Here is an 18,199-nt window from a genome sequence, read left to right as displayed (position 1 = left end):
CTTTTGACTAAAGAACCCCAGTTTTTGTTTCTCTAATCAACTTCCATAAGCTCCTTTTGTTTTTCTCTAAATTAGCCACCAACTGAATGGATAACAGCACACAGAACTAGACACCGGCTTAAAGCAGACATAAAAAGCATACATGAAAAGAGACTAAAAGCTCAAAGCAGAAGTCCTGTCATGAAACAGCACAATTCTGTTAATTCAAGTTTAACTTGAGAACCACTATTAATCTCATAAAGTTTTTCATCAAGCACACATTCTGTATGTGTACCACCAAATGTGCTATTGTCTGCTTATCCCTGCTTTATGTCACTTGATTTTTTTCAAGCTATAGCTTCATCTGGCAACATCAACTGTGACTTATTATCCCACAGCAAGTCTCCAATTTTCCTTGATGCCATCTCAGATTTAAGAGAGTTTACCCATTATCATGTCATCCAGATCATTAATCCTTAATAATGCTCTTATGATCTTGTCCAGCCATCCTTCTGATTTCAATTTGATACAGTATTTTATTTGTCAAACGCACAGGTGTCTAATGAGCTTCAAGTATAGCTCGGAAAAAAAACCCCAAACTAAAATCTCTCTTAGTCTAGTTCTTTGGCTTGCCTACAAGCATCATAAAACAATATCAAAAGCCTTAAAATGGACAGGCACTCTTGTTTCACTCCCACAAACTGCTGCCACTAGATCTAGATTAGATGGGTTCAACCTAACTTTTTCTTAACAAATCTATATTCAGCAATTTGCCTGTTGACTAACCCCCATCTCAACACACTTTTAAAGAAAAGCAGCATATTTTATCTTTCCCCATCTTCTGTATCTTTTGTATCTTCTGTATCTTTTAGAAGAGCTCAGGGAAAAAGAATGAAAAATAATTCTGAGGCTGTTTTTAGGATTATTACATCAAAATTTCCAAGTACAACTAATTAAAACAAATGCAGACACTCTTCAACTTCTTTCTTCCCTCTCCGATCTAAAGTATTTGTTACAAGTCCTATTTGCATGAACAATCTCACTACATGTGTTATTTTCCATACAGAAAGCAAAACAAAACAAAAATCTCACACTTCTTAAGTGTCATCAGCAGTTCACTGACTCCCTCTCTTGGGTACTCTTTCTCTGGTTTTTCTGTCACTTTTTGAAAACTGTTTCCATACGGTGGAACAATTTTACACTTGAAATTCCCTGCCAGTTTCAATCTCTGCATGTTTCAGTGCCTGTTCACAACTAACTTGCAACCTGATCCAGATCCACAACACCGGATCATCAGGAAAAAGACAGGGTTAACAATCAGCCAGACCCAAAACCCCATATGCCTTATTCATATCTCAAACATCTGAGCTTCAGCTTCACAGCTCTGTCCTACCTGGGCTGCCTCCTACAATACTATTCCAAGCATGCAGCCTACATCCCCACTCCTTCCTCTGGGGAAGCAGGGGACGGTTCTCTCCCCACCTTGGCGTGTCTGTGTGTGTCTCTCCCCCATTTCACACTAGATCTCGACAAGACATGCAGCCTGCAGCAGGTACTTCTCAGAACAAAAATGTATTTCACAGATGACGCAACAAATGCATATTCTACTCACTAGAAATAGCTTAAACTTGTGCTCTGATCACCTACTCTATACTGATAGCACAAACTGCATCTCTCAACCTGCGAGGACAGGGTGTCCCCCTTTTGGCTAAGGGTCCCATCTCTGCAGACTGCACCACTGGAGGCAAACAAAGATCCACCTGTCAAGAGAGAAGCAGATTTGTCAATCTGCTGTTCTATGCCTTCTTTTGTGCTGTCCACTGGTTTCAAATATACTGTTAACACACAGTAGCAATTCAACCTACAGACTCTTCCATGTCATTAGGAACTACCAGGAGGACAGTTTTCATTCAGCAATGGTCTGGTCTCTGCTACCTGACTTACCCTCAAAAATTACATAAGGGATTTAATCAAATAACCACTAATACTACATAAATACTGTTCTTTTCTATTAAAATTTAAAAAGTACTAGCGCAGAAAACCTCACAGAAGAAAGGAAACATTGAATATGCTGATTACAACTAAAGATTACGGTGATGTTAATTAACACAGGTTAATGAATGCAAAAGTCACTGCATTAGGATATTGGAAATAAGACAGAGAGCACAATGGAACTGATAAAGCAGCCTGATATCTTAGGCCTGATTGAGCAAACAGACGAATGGGGAGAGACAGACAAATAACTGATCCCTGGAGTAGAAATGACCAAGAAACACATTGAAACTTGAAACTTCGTAATGATTACCAAGTAACTGATGTCATAAAGAATGTATAACCAATGAAAAATTGCTACCAAAAGTAGCACCCTATATAAATGCCATACAAGAAAAACCCTACATAAATGCCTTGCATGCTCAATAAATTTGGCTTCTGATCAGAACCTGGAATGTCTCTATCTCTCAATCAGTGATACTAGGATGAATTCCACATATGGACTAGTTATTCTAAAAGATGCTTGTGAACATTCACAGTAAAAATAAGTAAAAATCCAACTGGATTTGAAAGGCCGTGTATTCACAGCATAACTTTTCCTTCAGATGCCATTTGAAGACCATCCTTTGGACAACACTCAATTAAGCACAACATGAGCTTTGTTAATGTCTTTCATCTACCAGCTGATACCAGTCTCAATAAGATCTCTGTTGTCCTTTTACACTTCTGAAAATGAATTAACTTTCAGTGCAATTTCTTAGTTCAGATCATTTGGAGTGAAGGGTGTTAAAATATCAAGTGGACATAAAACAGAGACATCACAACTAACCCTCAAGCTCATTCCTTACCCCCTCTCCACCACCTTGTGCCAACATTAAAAGTCACATAGCCAGATTAAAAGTCACAACTATAATAAACTGGCCATGCTGCAAAGAAATATTTCTTAGAGAGCTAGTGTACAGCTAAGGCAATTCTTTAAACAAATTCTAGTACAGACAGAGTGAAAATTCAGGACCATACACAGCAGAACATCATCTGGCAGAACAGGCTGTCTTAAAAAATCATGAAACCCTCCACTAGCTATTCACGGTTCATTGCGTAAGAAGTGCAGCTGCACAGCTTAAGGGTGCATATTCGCAAGAAAGGCCAGGTGCCCAAGTATTTTGTGATATTCTTTATTCCCAATCAAAACCTGCTGCTTCAATCAGTATCAGGTAATCTCTAGGCTACCCCAGCAATCAGAGACAAAGAGGATTTAAAAATAATTTTATAATCCATCCATAACTAACAGCAAAGTACTTGCATGTGGCACCCTCAAACAATAAATACAAATAAATACAAGGAGTTAACTGGAAGAACTCTCCTCTCATTCAAGTGCCTCCCAACACAGTCAACCCATCCATGAATTTCAAGCTATAGGTTTTGGCAAATTAATTCTTAAATCATACAGAACGTTGCTCCCTAGGAACACAAGCTAACCAGCAGTGACTAAAGAGGCTGCCAACTCCCTTGTCTGCTGTAAATGGAAGATCCAATCACACATGAGCTAAACAAAACGAAGGGTTTACTGTAGTCCCAGTCATACTGCTAGAACAGCTACCACTGGTTCCTATGTTATAAACCCAGGGCTATGGAATTGCTAGAAAGACCAAGCACCAAACCATTTTATGAGGGCCTGAGCTCCCTATCACCCTTGGGAAGAAAGTAACAGAGCATATTTGTGAAGTTAATCTTTCAGAATTGCCAACAAGAAATCCAAGGAAACATAAGGCAAATAAAATCCCAGTTAAACAATTCCTTTTTTTTTTTAATCACGAAAGGGAAATTACTGACTTTAAAATTACTGATTTTAAAGAGTGATTAACTTCTCTTACAGTAATAACTAAATGGCATTTGCAATAATCTCAATAAAAATAAAAATCAGTAACAAAATTAATAAATATAACAACTTCACTGCTTAGAAGCCAGCTGGATGGTAACTTTCAAAAGGATCAAAAAAGTTGACATTAGTATTTTCAAGTGAATTACTGTTTGATCAGTTTTTCCCCAGTACAATCTACATGGACAACAAGGTCCTAGGAAAGAAAATACAGTAATACCGTGTAACAGCAAGCCTGAGATATATACTTGAGTCCCTTTTACCAGCCTAGTAATAGCATGTTTTATATATTGCTTTTTTCTTTCCTCTTTGGAAAGAAAAAAGCAATATATAAAACATGCTAAGTAACTTCACTAACTTGAAAACTTTAGCAGCTCCAGCTTAAACACCCTTCAGGCATCAGATGTTTACATAAGGACTACTAACCAATTAAAAAACATAATATGTTCAGAAAATTCAAGTTTTGACTTTGACTGTGTTGCAGTTGTAAGAAATACAAAAATTGAAATATGTGAGAAATGACTGTTCACTTTAAAATTTCAAAGGTTTATTAAACCTTTACCAAATATAACAAAATGACTGAATAAGCAAAAAATTACAGCGCTGGGAGCACAAGACTAAACCACCATGTGCTCAACCACAAAATGGCTGCTCGCCTTTTTACAGATGTGGTGTTGTAAAAACACTTAACTCTTCCCGAAGTCCATCAGTCTACTCTTCTTTGCTGTCCATTGGTGGAGACTACTTTCTTGCAACTTGATTGGAGGTCAGGTCTTGCCATGCTGTGCCTCCTAGTAACAAGCCTGCCCTCCCCTCAAGTGCCCTGACTACCAAGGCCATCCAAGGACAACAATGCAAGAGGGAGGGGAAAAAGGAGACTATGTAAAGAGCAAATCACAATAACATAACTATACATCAATAAAACTTCTCTTAACATACACATGATACTAATCCCTTAAATTGGGCGAGAACCAACTATAGCCCTTAATGAATGTTGATTCTTGGTGTATGTTCTAGACACAATATTTAACAAAGGGGATACCTTTTTCTTCATCCTGAACTAAGCATGTCTCTCTGGCTTTTCATATACATCCAGCTCTTGGCTTTCCCTATAACTTATTCCTTTTTTAGTTATGATGCTCCAAGAGGACCCGTGGAAGACAAACCTGGACTAAAACCCCACAAAATTCTATACATCTGTGGAAGTAGTGGCTAAGGCAAGTCCCAGGAGAAACAGAAAAAACAGACTACAATCATATGAGAAATAGCACAGTGCTTCCAGTCACCCTTTTACTTGGCATAGAGTAAATATTGTGCTGTATCCATATAAAAGTAATCCTTCAGTTACATGGATCACAAATCCTGTGACAGCCTCCTAATGGAGATGGATGAAGACTAAAATTAAGTCTAGGAACAGAATCTGGGAGCTGAAACTGTTTTCAATACAAACTAAAGCAGTAATGCAAGGACACAGTACATTTTACCAAGGTTTGGAGGAGTGGTTTGGGGGTTTTGGAGATTTGGAATTTTTTCCCCCTGGAATTTCTAAAACTGAGCTGATTTAAAGAAAACACAGAGCAAATAGTCCAGACCTCAAGTGAGAACAAAATCCTGTATTGAGGTCTTAACTTTTTTAGCTTCATTATAAGAACAGCCCAGGTATATGAAGAGCCAGACTGAAGGCAAGGACTTTGTCCAAAGCAAAGCTTTGTCCAAATATAGCTGACATTTTCCAGACTGCTTCTAAATGACGTCTCTTTGTTAGACAGCTGGATTGAGACCAGACTTAGGACTGTACAGTACTGGGATCAAACTTCTTTTGAAATTTGAAATCCCAGTAGCTGCAAAATCAACAGAATAAATATTACTTCTCTCACAAGACTTCAAAGGCGATTTTTTATTTCCACCTGTTCTGTTAGAGTTGACCTTTTATAAACCTTTTGCTTGTTGGATAAAAGACTATCACTCCCTAGCCTGCTGACATTTGAGTATTCTCTACAGCTTGTTCTTGATACTGCTTTCAACCTGCACAGAATGCCCTGCAGAGACTAGAAAGCCTCTACCAAAGCCATGTACCACTAAAACTACTCAGGTAACAAATCAAATCCAACTAGTTCCTTTTAACTGCTTCTGTGCAGGGCTAGAGAAGACAGTCATTCAGCATGTTCTTTCAAAAGGCTATTATAAGTTCATTCCAAAGTTGGTATGTTTACTGGGTTTTTAACATCTTACTCTATTTTTACCAAGACCTTCTGTAAGACACTGACCAGTGTAAAAATGTAAATAAAATATTTGTGTACACAGACAACACCATTTTCAAACAAAACTTAATTCCATTATTGTTAATATAATGACAAAGTTCTAGCTGAACTAAACACTAGCTTTACCTTTTTTCTTCACAATCCTAAAACATCTTCAAAATCCTAAAGTTCAATCCATGCTGAAAAATTAAAATTGCAAAGCTAGCATATTTGTAGCTTAACAATGAAATTAATTTTTTCTTCACCCATTTCCACAGCTCATATCTTCTTTTTTTAAAGCAGAAGTATTTCCTGCAGATTCAAAGTTACCTTTACACTTTGCAGTGTTACAATAAAGTAAAAACCAATTTAGTGACTTCTGCAGTGAAGATGAAATTCATTATGTGCTAAATGGAATTTCAGTACAATCCACATATGATAAAGCTACAAGGCAATTAAGTTTCAGAAGAAGATATTAATGCAGTCACCCATAAAACCCCAGCATTCAACGCTACATATGCAGACGGCACCAAAAACAAAGAAAAAAAAAAAAGAAGCAGCAAAGGACCGTCCTCCACAATTCACCAACTCCGTGAAACTGAAAATGTGCATAAATGTAACATCAGATTTTGAAACCTTTCAAAGTAAACAGAATAAAACAAAGGAAAGCAATTGCTGTTTTTTTCAGTTAACAGCCATTTGTTAATCACAACACAATCCAGCTACAGCTGCAAAACTGAAGTTGTGCTGTAAACAACGTTTAAGGCTGCATTCTGCTCTTAGCAGTGCTCATCCAGCTGATCTCAAGCATTCAGAATCCAGCCTTAACTGTAGATTGCTTTGCAACTGAGTTTGAGGGGTGGTACGGTATAGGGGCAATGTGGCGGGGGAGAGGTGGGTGGTACTTTTTAGCTGGTTAGTTGGTTTTTGTGAAGTTATCTCTAGTTGCAGAGGCATCAGAAGAATGCCAAACATTTGCAAGATATTAAAACAATTAAGTAACAAACATTAACCTCAAAAGAATCAAAAGCCATTTCAGTTTGACACTATAAGTTATAACTCTGGTGTTTTCCTAGCACTTTTCTCTGGCTGGATGCTGCAAAATTTCAGTATGCACATGTCAATGCAAGCTCAGAGACACTGGTTTAGCATTTCATATCCAATAGTTCAGTGTCTTCTGGATTAAAACCACCAATGGTACATCCTTAATTATGCTTTAGTGTGTTGATATCATCCTATTTAGAGCCTGAAAATTAACCAATATCTCAGGTGAGAGCCTGAAAATCAATCAGTAGCTCAGGACATGCTTCTCCTCTCCATCTGTGCCTATACTTCCCTGCTACTATTTGAAGAGTTTTATTACAGTTTGATATACGGCAAAGCATTTGCACAGCTGAGACACCATGTTATTTCATTAGGAATGCAAACATCTCTTTTCCCCCTTCAATATGAACTAAATAAACACACACACACAAAATGCCTGCCTTTGCTGCAAGTATAAAGATCTTCTTTCCCTTAGCAGCTCTGGAACTGGAAAAAAAGAAATCTTACACACAAACTGCTGCATGTGCTAGGCAAAGAAATGACTGACGAAGCTTCAGGCCTGCAAATAGAACGAATACTAATTTTCAAAGATGAAAGTTATACTCAGTAGCAGCTGCAAAACTGCAAATTTCAGCCCCATTGCATTGAAAATAAGCTAGTTTTTAAAAAGAAGCTCATGCTAGTAATAGGTCATAGATCACAGCCAAGTCTAGTTCTAGTACACATGAAGGAGATGATTTTACAGTGCTAGCTTCTGTGTTTTCAGCTCTTTATATACATGTCTGGGCATTTATTACATGTTTAACCTGCTGTGAAAGACATCATGACATGCAGAAGTCAGCTTCTGATCTCCACTTCCAGAAATGTCCAAAGAAGCAAGGCAAGAAGGAACAGGAAAACTAAGCAACAGGCCCCGATGAAACAAACAAACAAAAACCCTACAAACAAACAAACAGACAGATACAGAAGCCAGACGATCTACACAGAAAATGGCAAGATGAAATTTAGTGTAAAAGCAGCTGTAACTTTTTTTGTCATTATTTTGTTACATTAAAAAGATGCAGTTACCTAAACACTAGGGCTCTAAACAGTAACAAATCCCCAGCGGCTGTACTTTTAACAGGGACACTGTGAGTCCATAAAACTGACAGAATTGTCTATAATACTGTGGTGGTAGATATTATAAAGACATCCAAACCCAACTAGATGAGTCTCCTGCATAAGCCACTGCCACAAAAGAGATTATAAGCAAAATTGAGTAACTACAGAAAGAAAGGCATTCCCTTTATACAATTCATCACCTAGGCTAGCTAATGAAGTAGTCACATCAAAGATAACTTCTTAAATATTCCTTCACTACTTTGCCACACATACAGAGATGTAAAGGAATACAGTAATGTACAACTCCATGTTCTCTGATAAAGGCCACAGCAGTTCTGCCTCGAAGGCACAACTCCCTTATGAAACAAGGTATTAGCAACCTTCAGCAATAAAGTCACCATCTCCTGAAGGATTCTGAACCACCACCCAGGCCCTGGGCTTTATTGCCATTTCCTCATGAAATCCAGTGTCCTTACTCAGACACATCCTGGCGTTTTCAACACTGTAGTTCAAGCAACCCTCCGAAACACCTACTTTGAAGAACACAGAATACAAATCTAGGACAAAATGTAGGGAATGTGGACTAGTCAATCAGAAATTAGAAGCTTGAGTCATGGTAACATCTCTCAACTGTCTGTATGAAACACTAAAACATTAACATTTGCCAAGTAAGGTGTTTAAATTATAAATACACAGAGAGTTTACATGGTAGAAAAACACAACAGTACAGAAGAGCAAGTGTGTTCTGAGAAGACAGTGCACACTTTACAGGAACATCACAAGTTTTCAGACATCACAAAAACTTCCATGAAGACCGTAAACAAATGGAAAGAGAAGCAGTCTTGGCACAGTGGTTGGAAAGTACACATTTTCAAAGTTTATATTTCAAAACCACAACTGTCAAAATAATCATTAGACTGGGAGGGGAGAGAGTGTTCAGGGAGCTGTTTAGATAAGAAATATTACAACCCTTGAACTTTATTTTTAAAGTAACTGCCAGTTGTTACACATTTTCAACAACTTTCTGGGTCCAAAGAGATGGCAGTGGGGACTGAAGTTTACCTAGCCTTTCTGTGGGGTCATATTTGTAGGTTATAGGTTAAACGGCAGACGGAAGAAATTCCCTCACTCTACCAGTTCTCTAGAAGCACTTACTAATTGCAAGCAATAGCATACGTTTCATTTTGTAAATGCAACTTTCCGTGACCTCTGACAAATCCTGCCTTTTGAAGTTCAGTATTTTTTGCATTATCGTGTATGAGCTCAGAAATACCATTGCCACAAAACCAACTCGACCAAAACACATTGCCAGTGCTTCCAGACACATAAGCATTCCACTATGGCTTATTTCCAATTATCTACTGCAAATGTACAAGCTCACCCTTCCCCACCAAAATCCATCAGCTTGGGTGACGCTCCTCAAACTCTCTGAGGACCAGCAGAGGAATTTAAACGAAACTATGTAACAATAATACTGATTAAAACGCACTGCCCAAACAAAATCATAGGATCCGGGAGAACAGTACGAGTTTTCTCCTAGATTACCCACTACTGGCTTTTTGTGTGTTTACTTGCAGAAATCACCTGCCCGGGGCACGAAGTATAAAATACAGGATCAGAGGAGGCGTCGCCTTTCAGCCCGGCGGACGTGGAAGTGCTGCGGGCAAGACTTGGCCGGTGTCCCGGGAAGCTCTCGGTGCCGAAGCCCCACTAGAGCCCCTGGCTCCAGTGCCGGCGGCAGCGGGGAGGGAGCCGCGGAGCTCTCACCACTGTTCCAACTGGCCCACAAGTTGAGCGCCGGGGAACGCGAGGCGAGGGGAAGGACGGGACGGCTCCGTACCAGCAAAGAGCCGCCTCCCGCTGTCGCTACCTGCTGATGAAGCCATCCCCATCGCCGTCGCAGGTTTGGAAGAGGCGCCTCATCCTCTCCTCTTCGCCCGTGCTGGAGGAGTCGGTGCTGCTGCTGCTGGCGCTGCTTACCTCCACTGCCGCCATCATGCACCCCGCTCCGCAGGAGGAGGAGGAGGAAGAGGAGGAGGCGGTGGAGGAGGCGAGGCTGCCTCGGGCGTCCGGGATTCGCGGTCCCACCGCGCTTGCAAAGTGCGAGCGGCAGCATAAAGCCGGGCAGGAGCCCTGCCGAACCCCGCACCCACTGCCCGTGGCCGTGTCCCCACCGGGGCTTGGAGCGAGGATGGAGGGTGGCTGAGGCTTGGAACTCCCACCCGCCCACGGCATCGTCCGGTGCCGGGATCACGGCAGGACCCAGGAAAGTGAGAGGACGGTGTCGCCGGCCCGGAACCAGCTGCCCTCTCTGCCAGGGGCCGCTGAGTGTGTGGCGACCCAAACCTGCCCCGAGAGTCGCTTGTTCTCCTTGGGCTGGGCCCGGCTCCCTCACTGGGGGGTGCTGCTTTGCCTGCGGCCTTGGCCGGTCTGTGGAAGCCAACAAATGCCAGTGTTTTCTGTAGCCCTGCGTTTGCACTCCAGACTATGTGATGGGGTACTAGTCAGATAAAAGCATTCTGAAGTGCAGAGCAGCAGCCCCTCTTGTCCTACCCAGTTCCTTTCCACTGATCAAATTTTACCTGCGAAGTCAACAATTCGTTTTTCTGTCCCTCAATGTAATAAATGTAGCAGGTTAATTCGTGGTTTTTGGGGATAATAACATAATAAAATCATGGTTTGGTAAAACATAAAATAAATTGTAACTTAAATTCCAGTCAGCCATGGAATTAGCATTCCTAGGTGGCACCACCTAGTAACTACTATTCAGGGGGATACAATAAGGTGCCCGGAACTGGAGATGAGGAGATTGGCACCTGAAAGAAGGACACATTAAGATAAGAAATCAGTTCTCCTCCCATGGGCAGCAGAGCCATCAGAGCACCATCATCACTCGGATCCCTGGAGAAGAGCGCCCCTCCATTCATAAACTTCAGTTTCCATTCACCCACAAGAAGCCCAAAATTGACACCTCGCAGTACTGGAGGAAAATCTTTTCAGCCGGCAGGAGACAACTATGAATTCAAATAACTGGCCCCCCGAACAAAGAGACTATGGGGAAATCTAGTGCCAGGGGCAAAATAAAGTGTATAAAACCCGAGCCCCGAACAAGGAAAATTTGTGAACTTTGAGGGGACGGCAGTGTGCCGGATACTGCATCCCAGTTCACCCTTTGACGATTTTCCCGTGTCATCGTCAATGTAACTCCACTGAGGGCTTTTACTGAAGTTCTGTAATTTGATCATTTAATAAACCAAATTATATTTTAATTGGACTATTAGATAGGCATTTATAACATTTATAACTCAACATGTTTGTTGCCTATATCCTTCTCTGTATGTTGGTCTCCTTTTCATTTAAAGAAAAGTAGTTTTCTTTGCAGACATCATGTGGCCAGATGAAAAAAATAAAATCGTGCCTGTACAGTACAGCTTCTTCACTTTCTTTAATGACCTTGACACCATACTCAATACCTAATTAAGTTTTATTCAGTTTTATGCTTTTTATTCTTATTCCTGTGAAAAGAAGTGATACAGCACCAGCACCAATCTGTTTTATCTCTACTAGAAACAGGTGTTCTGAAACAGTCTAGAACAGCATTTTGGTTTACATATGCATTATGTACATATGCATTATGCTTCTTACTCCACCCGGAGATTAATTTGGGTCAACTAATTTTTTTCCTAACATATTTCTCTATTTGAAAAAAAGGAGACCTTGTTATTAAGGACATACATTTCTCTCATAGTATCAGATATTATCCTTCTGTTCATTAAATCTTTGAAGATATCAAGTTCATGCCACAAAATATCTTGATCTTCCTTATTGCTGACAGGGATTAATGAAAATAGAAATTCAGCAAAGTTATGAGATTTGTTGCACAGTGCCTTTTAAGTATACTAACTGATGTGTGATAAATGATGTGGGATAATTCATGTTTATAATGTATGTATAATATAAATCAAGTTGTGCCCTTTAAAATAAATGGTAAAAATCATTCGAGACTGGGGGTAGGCACATTCGGGAATTGAAAAACGACTCTGCTGGGAACTGGGGAACGACCGAATTTACACTGCTCCACCATTGGCAACACACATCTCAATGCACTGTTCCCAGAAGTCTTATTTAATATTCTTCTCCCAGGGGAAGAACTATTCAACCGACTCCACAGCGAGGATGAATCTCCATGAATATGAAAGAAAACTGAAGGGACAAAGAAAGCATGAAGTAATGCTCTGACCCACTAAAAAACCTGTATATAAACAGGACTCACAGAACTGAAGGTGTGAACAGGGGGAGCTACGGTGCAATAGAGGCAGCAGCTAAGGTTCACCCAATGTCGATCTCGGGACTTGACACTGATTCTTTGACTGTTGGCTTACCCAAAATTCTGTTCATTGATTTTTTTTAAATTAATAAAATCATTTATTAATTTGGAATTGGATTTACATTTATTAAAGATGGCAGCAGTTCTAATTGTTCGTATTTATTGTACCTTGATACAAGGTCAAGAGACCTTCTGACATTTTTTTAACTAAAACTACTTGCAAGTATAAGCATGTATACACTCACTCTTGTATTGTCTCGGTCTCTGCAGATCTCCAAATTACATTGCTCACATTAACTCTTGCTAGATGACCAGGGCACTGTAGTATGGAGCCAACACACTTCCACACTCTTTTAAGGCACTGAAATCAGAGAACATTGCAACTATCCTTTCAGATGTTCCACCTTCTGACCTACAGTGCTCTGACTCTTAGTCTTAGTGCACACTTTTTCAGTCCTGGGCAGGATGATTATGTGCTGATTACTGCAGCTGTTTGTTTACACTGAGGACCGGAGGAGATGTGAAGTCACAAAACCATTTTCTTCAGCCAGATCCCAGAGACAAGCTGTTCAATACCACACACAAGAATCACTGCACACATTCTGCAAATACAGCATGCACTCCTTCTTTCTAAGAATGAAACCACAGGGAGTTGGACCCCATGTATTCGTATGCGTCCCTTTCATCCTACGATATTCTGTGATTCTTTAGAGTTCTAAAACAGTGTTTCCTGACAAAGCCACCAGTATCAATGGAGCAAGATCAGATCCAAAATACAGCAGTGAGAATCTCAAAGAACAATCTCTCCATCCTGATGCTATCTGCTAAGCCTCACAGTTGGCCAGTTCTCACCTTTTTGAAAATAATCTCCCATTTCTCCTCTAATCTAGATAATATTTTTACCTTTTGTTCTCATCTTAGCTGCATGTTTCACACAAGGACTTGCTTTGTGGATTAGAAATTCACCCATTCCTTATCTTCTCCCTGCTCATTGTGAACAGTTTTTGAGTTTTTGAGTTCAATTTTTGAATTGAATTTCTCCTGCTATCTTTGGTTTCTGGGGATCAGCTGTAGTTAACTTTTTTGGATCTGCACCAGTCCCAAGAAAACCTGATGGGGTGGTTTCTGACCTTCCCTGATAACAAATCACCCATACCAGTTCCTCCTTGCTGATAGGAACAGCTGATATCCTAGCTGTGGTATGGCATGCAAGACTGTAAAACCAGCTGAGCTTACTGGCTTGTCTCGTGATGCCCATCTAATTTTTTAAAAAGATGCATCACATCACTTGGAAAGCAATACCCAAAGCCACATCCCTGCCCCTGCTGTGAATTATGTGACAGATCACTCCTACAGCCAAGAATGTGAATTTCAGATGGCAAAACCCCCACATTTAAAACAAAAACTATGCTGTGCAGCAGAAAGTACAATTCTGCCTGAAGTGTCCCTGGTGTGAGGGGTGTGTTGTGCCTATAAGGTTGCAAAGAGAGAACAAGGAAGGAGGGCAAGGAGCCAGAGTTCCATACTGCCATGAGGAGCAAAATAGGCTTGATATTTCTCAAGAGAAATCTTTAAAACGTTTGTATGTTTTATGTTTAACGTTGAGCTATTCATGGGTTTAAGGTCTTAAAAAGCCAAGAGCCTTTTCTGGTTAATATAAAGTTATTTAATATATAAATGCATCAGTCCTGAAGGCAGAGAGATCTCTATGTAGTCTTACTAAAATCTATGAGGCTTGGGATCCCAGCGGGGCAAAACCAGCAGCCTTACAGAGAGTCCCGGTCACGAGAACAGAGGCAGTTTCCCGGCCCACAGGAGAGAGGGACAGAGAGTGTCCCGATCACAGAACAAAGGCAGTTGCCTGGTGCAGAGAGAGAAAGACCCGTTCCCAAGTAGCATTCTCAGTGGCAGCGACCACAACAGCAAAAGCGCCAGCAGCAACCCAAGCGATATAATACCTGACAAAGTTCTGAGCCCCATTCTCTCTTGTTGTAAATGGTGAAGAGACTGGACCAATTAATCGAAGGATCAATGAATTGATGCCATTGCCCCAGAAACAAGGGCTTTTTATGCATAAATCATAAATGTATGTTCATATCCCTATCTACAGGTTACCCAATCAGCTAAGGACATAATTCTAAAGCTTTCTTTCAACACCAATCTAAACCTAATTTTGAAAATATGTAACACTATGAGAAAGTGTGAAAGATGGTATCAGACCTTACACAAAACTTACGCATATAGCATATCTATTAACATTAAAAGCTCTATCATATAGTATATTTATTAAAGTAAAAAGTTCTATCTCATTCACATAAAATTTGTACCTGTTGTATCTAGTACTGTGAGCATTGTTCTACTATCTGCCTTAGGTCTCTGGACCTTGTTCTGGCTGACAGCTTCTTAATGTTATGAACAAATTCTCTGTTCTAAGCTCCATAGGGAGACAGTCCCCCATCCCCCAGAGGAAAGCACAGAGCACCTATTAGCATATTAAAAGAGCTCTGAGCTCAGAATGCAACCCCACCCTCCTCCCAATTTGTGCTGTCTCCCTGCTTTTTAGAAAAATGGGGGGTTTTCCTCTTTTGCAGAGAACCCCATAATAGCTGGGGTGAGGCTGCTGCCCCCGGGAAGCGGCGACCCCGCTGGCCGGCTGAGAGCTGTGTCTGATGTCGCAGCCCCTGTCCCCGAGGAGACAGGCAACCCCCATCCCTGGCAGGACTGAGCAGCAGCCACCCTGCCGGTCCTGCATTCCTACATTAGCATGGTAAAAGCAAAGTGATTGTCCTAGCTGTGCCTACTGTAATCGGAGTTTACCTAGTTTCCCCCCCATGCTGCCTACTCGAGGAGGGCATATGCAAATAAGACAAACACACAGCACGCTGGGAGAGAGTTCTTTGGGGATAAAAGGTACCCCAAAATGGAAGACTGGACACAGTGAAAAGATCCAGGTGGTGCCCTGGCCGAGCAAAGAGTGGACGCACTCCCTGGCCTGGTTTGAAGACTTGCCATAACCTATTAAGAGTCTGAATGGAATGGGAGCGGGTCCACTCAAGTGACTGTGACAGACAATGGGGAACTCTGGAAGGTTTCCCTCAGGGTAAAGAGCTGAGTTTACACCCCTGCAGCAGACTGCTCATCTGCCCTGTCCCCTGATGGCTGACCCAGAGAGAACTCCTAGCCATTCCTATGGGAACATCGGACTCTGCAATCCTACTGATGACTTAAATAAATAGCTGATCACTTTAATGAAGAGCTGAATATTAATAAAGGCATTTGCCCTGTTCTTTTCACTTAAGGCACTCAGAGTATATTTACTTAAAACTAAACCCTAAACTTTTACTTCATGTTTACATGACTTAATGTATTTTAATTTCTCCAAAGGCTTCAATTCAACCCCTGCATTTTCTCTCTCTTCTTGGGGAACCCAGGGAGGGATGCATCCCAACAAAGCCCCCACATTTAAAACACACACTATGCTGTGCAGCAGAAAGTACAATTCTGCCTAAAATGTCCCTGGTACAAGGGGTATGTGGTGCCTATAAAGTGGTGAAGAGAGAACATGGAAGGAGAGGGCAAGGAGTGAGAGTTCTGTACTGCTGTGAGGATCAAAATATGCCTCATCTTTCTCAAAAGAAATCTTTTAAAAGCTTGTATGTTTTTTATTTAAGACTGTGGATTTTAACTGTCAATCTGTTGGGCATTTGCTTGTCTTCTTATGAATCTGTAGTTTGTTTAAATGAATCTGTAGTTTGTCAATAATAATCTATACTTTACAATATAAATTCTCCATAATGCCTTGATTTCTAAATGCAAATAAGCATATACCAGACAGTCAATGCAAATGTTAATAACAGTGCTGTAGCACTAGCTGCACTTAATCTCCAACATATATATACCCAAAATCTGACATCTCTGAAAGATAGGCAGGAGGCACCTAATTTCCAGAGATGCCAGACTTCTCAGACTCACCACCAAATCAACAGGACACTTAGGTTCATGTGATCTCTGAAAGTCAATTCAACCTCAAATTAGGTGTTGAACAGTAGGAAAAGCACTGTAAACTGCTCTAAATTTAACTATAAATGGTTTTGCAGTGGAAAACAGCTTAAGTCAAGCAGAAAAAGCTGCTAAATGACCAAAATCAACTGACCAAAAAAGAGAAAAACTTCTTTCTAGATAACATTCAGCCATAGCATTTTTCAAATTATCTCTTTCAAAACACACCAACAAAACAAACAGTAACTTAATTTGCAAGCAGCACGTTTTAATTTAGTAATATTCCTTTGAGCAAGGTAGCCAGGGTGTGCCATGCAGAATTTGCTCAGCATCCAGAGTCCAACTGCCCAGAACATCATCCCTTTCAATTTCCTAAATACTACATCCAGCCCTTTTCACACACTTGCTAAAAAGTTCCCTGTTGCTCCATGAGGTTCTTGATAAATAGACATATCACTGTTATCTGAGTGGCCCTGTCACCCAACACAGACAGGTTCTCTTGGGGATATTGGCAGAGTGAGGATGGCACTAAACCATAGGTACAATTAAAATTTTGTTTTCTTAACAGGATGTTATGATTGATATAGAAGGGAATTTATTATTAGAATGGCACAGGATTTCTACAAGCAGAGTCAATATAACACAATCTGTAACTAGCATGGTAGGGAATGTGTAATACAATTTAACTTATGATTTCTAATCGCCTGGATCCTCTGCAGCTCAGGTCAGTTCCCAATCCATGGTTTGCTGTATCAGTATTACAATCAAAATCTCAAGGGGCTGGGGAATCAGAGGTTGCAGGGGCTGCATGGGAAGGCACAGCAGAGCCTGGCAGCCGGGACCCACCCAGCTATCCCAGCCAGGTTAGCCGAGGGATCAGATACCTCCCTGTGAACAACAATGGCCAGGCTGGGATATGGGACCAGGGTGGAGCTGGCTTGGCCACCAGGCACTCACATAACATGACTTTGCAAATGTATACCAAGCTATTAAGATGTGGATATGCTCAGATCTAAATCTGTGCCTAGCCTATATAAAGCATGCCCAGGTAATATAAGGGCTAAGTAAAAATTATTTCTTATGTAAACTTTTTTTTTAAATTAGGGAAGTGAAATTAAAAACATACTGTATTTTCTATGATGTAACTTACAAAATGCATATTTTGGATGTTGCTGTACGATAGGTGGGGTAGTTAGCTATTCTAACTACTGCCACTGCTTAGGTATTCAGACTGAAGATTCTGATGTACATTATGATCAAAATCAGTCCCTGGTGGTATCAAAGGAGACATTATCCTGTGTTTCAGTCTGCTTCAGATAAAGCCCATATTTGTTTATTGAACTTTACTGTAATAAAATTTAAGTCTTGTGCAGCCTTTACTATGGAATTCTGAGCAAGTAGAGCTGTTTGAAAACTCTTAACACGGTATATTCAAAAGAAAGTATCTTTTTATTTTTTGGTGAGGCAAATTTTTCTGATTGTTCTCCTCCTGCTCCCAAGAGTGATATGCAATTGTTCACCTTTATAAATGCTCAACCACCTTGTAAAACTGTTCTAGAGATGTATTTTTTTGTGATGATGATGAATAGAAATGAGAACAGGTTTGCCCTTTTTTCCAAAAATATGCTAAATTTCTCT

The 18,199-nt window shown here is 40.5% G+C and overlaps 1 protein-coding gene across 6 annotated transcripts in view; it reads right to left on the bottom strand.

Moving 5' to 3' along the window:
* Positions 1-11,621, bottom strand: part of MCC (MCC regulator of WNT signaling pathway) — a 238,735-nt gene extending 227,114 nt beyond the window's left edge. For 2 of the 6 annotated variants that reach the window (XM_063424042.1, XM_063424043.1), the window contains exon 1: positions 10,106-11,621. In XM_063424042.1, the coding sequence (XP_063280112.1) occupies positions 10,106-10,470 (365 nt within the window). In that variant the 5' untranslated portion in view covers positions 10,471-11,621. Of the gene's footprint in view, positions 1-10,075 lie in introns of all 6 variants that reach the window. The other 4 variants (XM_063424041.1, XM_063424047.1, XM_063424046.1 and 1 more) reach the window with 4 other exon arrangements.
* Positions 11,622-18,199: the final 6,578 nt, after the last annotated feature.

This window comes from Prinia subflava, chromosome Z, assembly GCF_021018805.1.
Source record: "Prinia subflava isolate CZ2003 ecotype Zambia chromosome Z, Cam_Psub_1.2, whole genome shotgun sequence".
In the NCBI taxonomy this organism is placed as follows: Eukaryota; Metazoa; Chordata; class Aves; order Passeriformes; family Cisticolidae; genus Prinia; species Prinia subflava.
This window is presented reverse-complemented; position numbering and strand designations above follow the sequence as displayed.